This window comes from Mus pahari, chromosome 10 (assembly GCF_900095145.1).
Source record: "Mus pahari chromosome 10, PAHARI_EIJ_v1.1, whole genome shotgun sequence".
Taxonomy (NCBI): domain Eukaryota; kingdom Metazoa; phylum Chordata; class Mammalia; order Rodentia; family Muridae; genus Mus; species Mus pahari.
In genome coordinates this window covers 59,838,700-59,841,459 of record NC_034599.1, presented here as the reverse complement: position 1 = coordinate 59,841,459, position 2,760 = coordinate 59,838,700, and the positions used below count along the sequence as shown (strand labels likewise).

Here is a 2,760-nt window from a genome sequence, read left to right as displayed (position 1 = left end):
GAGGAACAAGAAGGGAAAACTGAGACAGAAGGAAAAGAGGAACAGGAAGAAGAAACTGAGGCAGAAGGAAAAGAAGATGAACAAGAAGGGGAAACCGAGGCAGAAAGCAAAGAAGTTGAACAAGAAAGGGAAACTGAGTCAGAGGGCAAAGATAAACATGAAGGGCAAGGTGAAACCCAAGCAGATGACACTGAGGTGAAAGATGGTGAGGGTGAAACAGAAGCCAATGTTGAAGATCAATGTGAGGCCACCCAAGGTGAGAAGGGTGCAGATGGTGGAGGGGGAAGTGATGGAGGGGACAGTGAGGAAGAGGAGGATGAAGAGGAGGAAGATGAGGAAGAGGAGGAAGATGAGGAAGAGGAGGAGGAGGAAAACGAGGAGCCTCTGTCCCTGGAATGGCCTGACAGCAGGCAGAAGCAGGCCATCTACCTCTTCCTCCTGCCCATCGTGTTCCCGCTCTGGCTGACAATTCCTGATGTACGGAGGCAGGTGAGAGCATCTAGCTGTGTCTCAGGCTACCCATCCTGAGAGGCTCCGAGGCCTTTACGTAGAAGGCTGGGGAACCCAGCTGGGTGGACATCACCATGAGGATGTGGGGTGGGACTGTAGCTCTGCAGGGGAGTATGCAGTACACTCAAGTCAGGAGCTGGGGACCTCAGGTGTGCCCTACGCCTGCCACCATATGCAGTGTGGACCAGTCCCTGTTGGATTCCAATTTCAGTATTCTGAATGCAGTTTGGGAATGATGGCCTTGTACCCCATCCAGAGTTCATAGAGGTTGTCTGAAAACCCAGGTTGATTATTGCTATTTCTCCACAAATCATTCTCTCTGTAGGGAAATAATACAATCCACATAAAGTCCAGAGAGGAATGGGGCAGGGGTGGTGGTGGTGGTGGTAGTGGTGGTGGTGGTGGTGGTGGTAGTGGAAAGCCAAATTCAAGTACTTAGCTAGGTGTGATTCCAGAGCAAGTCCGTAGCGCTCTCTGGCCTGGTCCTGCCAAATGCCTGGCTGATAAGCCAGCATCCTGTACATCTCTTCTTACCGATTGGCTCCAGGGACTCCCTGGGGACAGGGCCATGGCTCCGTGTACACTGCTTGTCATCTTCCTCATGATCACTTATCCATTAGACCTTGTCACATTTTGGGGTTCCTTCAGGGAGGGGCAAAAGGCCAGTAGCCTCTGTAACTTATTTTTCTTCCCTTTGCAACCCCTACAGGAGTCCAGGAAGTTTTTTGTCATCACCTTCCTGGGATCCATCATCTGGATAGCCATGTTCTCATACCTCATGGTATGGTGGGCTCACCAGGTGAGTGGGCAGTAGCTCAGTCTTCCACTGCAGGTCCTAGCATTGGCCATCTGAGATGCGTCTCCAGGATCCAGGACTATCAACATCCAGTGTGCCTGTAGTCCCCACGCTGTTTGTAAAGGTATTTTAAAAGAAGGCTTTCATGCCATCAAATGCTTTCCAAGCGTGGCTTTCCTGCCCTAACTGGTATTCAACTCTATCATGGCACAGGAGACCCTTCACATCAGGACTCCAGTGGACTAGGCTGGCCTGACACCCAGGCTGGTAAAACCCTTCCCTCACTGAGTCAGCTCGTTGGCATTGTGCCAGTCTTCCTCTGCCTGAGGATCATGAGATTTCGTGTTCTGCCCAGAACAGAACTTGGCACACAACCATAACTTCTGGCTTTTCTCTAGGCTAAGCATATGGACAGTACTGTCCGAACTTCTATCTGCAGCCTGGCTTAGCTCCCAGTGCACAGCAGAGCTCACATGTCCAGGAAAGAAATGTTGACAGACTATTGGGGGGAGGGGCAGTTCTTTGGGCATGTAGAGCTGTTACAGTTGGGATGGCAGTGAAGGACACACCTGGTATCATGAGACTTTTAGTGCCCGCAGTGAAGAGCTGTGTGGTTCCCTGTAGCCTAGGGCAGGGGCCTGGCTCTTTGTCACCCACCCCATCCCCATTCCTCTCCGGCAGAAGGCATGTTCCAAGTCTTAGTGCTTTGATTATAAAATAGTGTGTCACTGGTGCCGGGAACTCTGGTTTTCCACCTGGGGTTGCCATGGTTTCTCATGACTGTTGTTGTTTTACCAGGTTGGCGAAACCATTGGGATTTCTGAAGAGATTATGGGTTTGACCATCTTAGCAGCAGGCACTTCGATTCCTGACCTCATCACCAGTGTGATCGTTGCCCGGAAAGGCCTAGGAGACATGGCTGTGTCAAGCTCAGTGGGCAGTAACATATTTGATATCACAGTGGGGTGAGTGGTAATGTTACTTCCTAAGGCATATTCAGAATAACTACAAACTGCATTCGCTTAGTTGGCTGGCTTGCTTCTTCATTCATTATAGATGCAACAAAAGGGCATTTGTACAGTTAGTCCTTATGAGGCAATGAAGCATCCTCCCTCCATTCACCACAGCCTTAAAATAGCTGACTGGATGTGAGGTCCGTTCATTCACTCTATTTCCCAATACAAGAGAATACTGCCACATTAAGGAGGTAGAGCAGGGACTGGAAGGGTCATGCCACTTCTTTTCCTTTGTATGTGGGGTCCTGCTAGCTCAGAGGAACAAGAACTATCCCACCTTCCTGTTTAACCACCCTGCCCGTAGTCTTGCAGGGCCGTTTGAGCACCTGGGCCAGTTTCATTACCTGGTCTTTTGTTAAACAGAATGATCAAGGGTGGGGGAAGGAGCCTGGCTTGGGATTAAACATTTCTCCCTTCTCCTCTTCTCCTCCTCCTCCT

General features: G+C 50.2%; 1 protein-coding gene across 4 annotated transcripts in view; it reads left to right on the top strand.

Annotated features, from left to right (window-relative positions):
• Slc24a1 (solute carrier family 24 member 1) overlaps positions 1–2,760 on the top strand; it is a 27,377-nt gene that overhangs the window by 22,812 nt on the left and 1,805 nt on the right. For 2 of the 4 annotated variants that reach the window (XM_021207910.1, XM_021207909.1), the window contains 3 exons: positions 159–489; positions 1,220–1,309; positions 2,105–2,271. In XM_021207910.1, coding sequence (XP_021063569.1) covers positions 159–489; positions 1,220–1,309; positions 2,105–2,271 — 588 coding nt within the window. Of the gene's footprint in view, positions 490–1,219; positions 1,310–2,104; positions 2,272–2,760 lie in introns of all 4 variants that reach the window. The other 2 variants (XM_029543665.1, XM_021207911.1) reach the window with 2 other exon arrangements.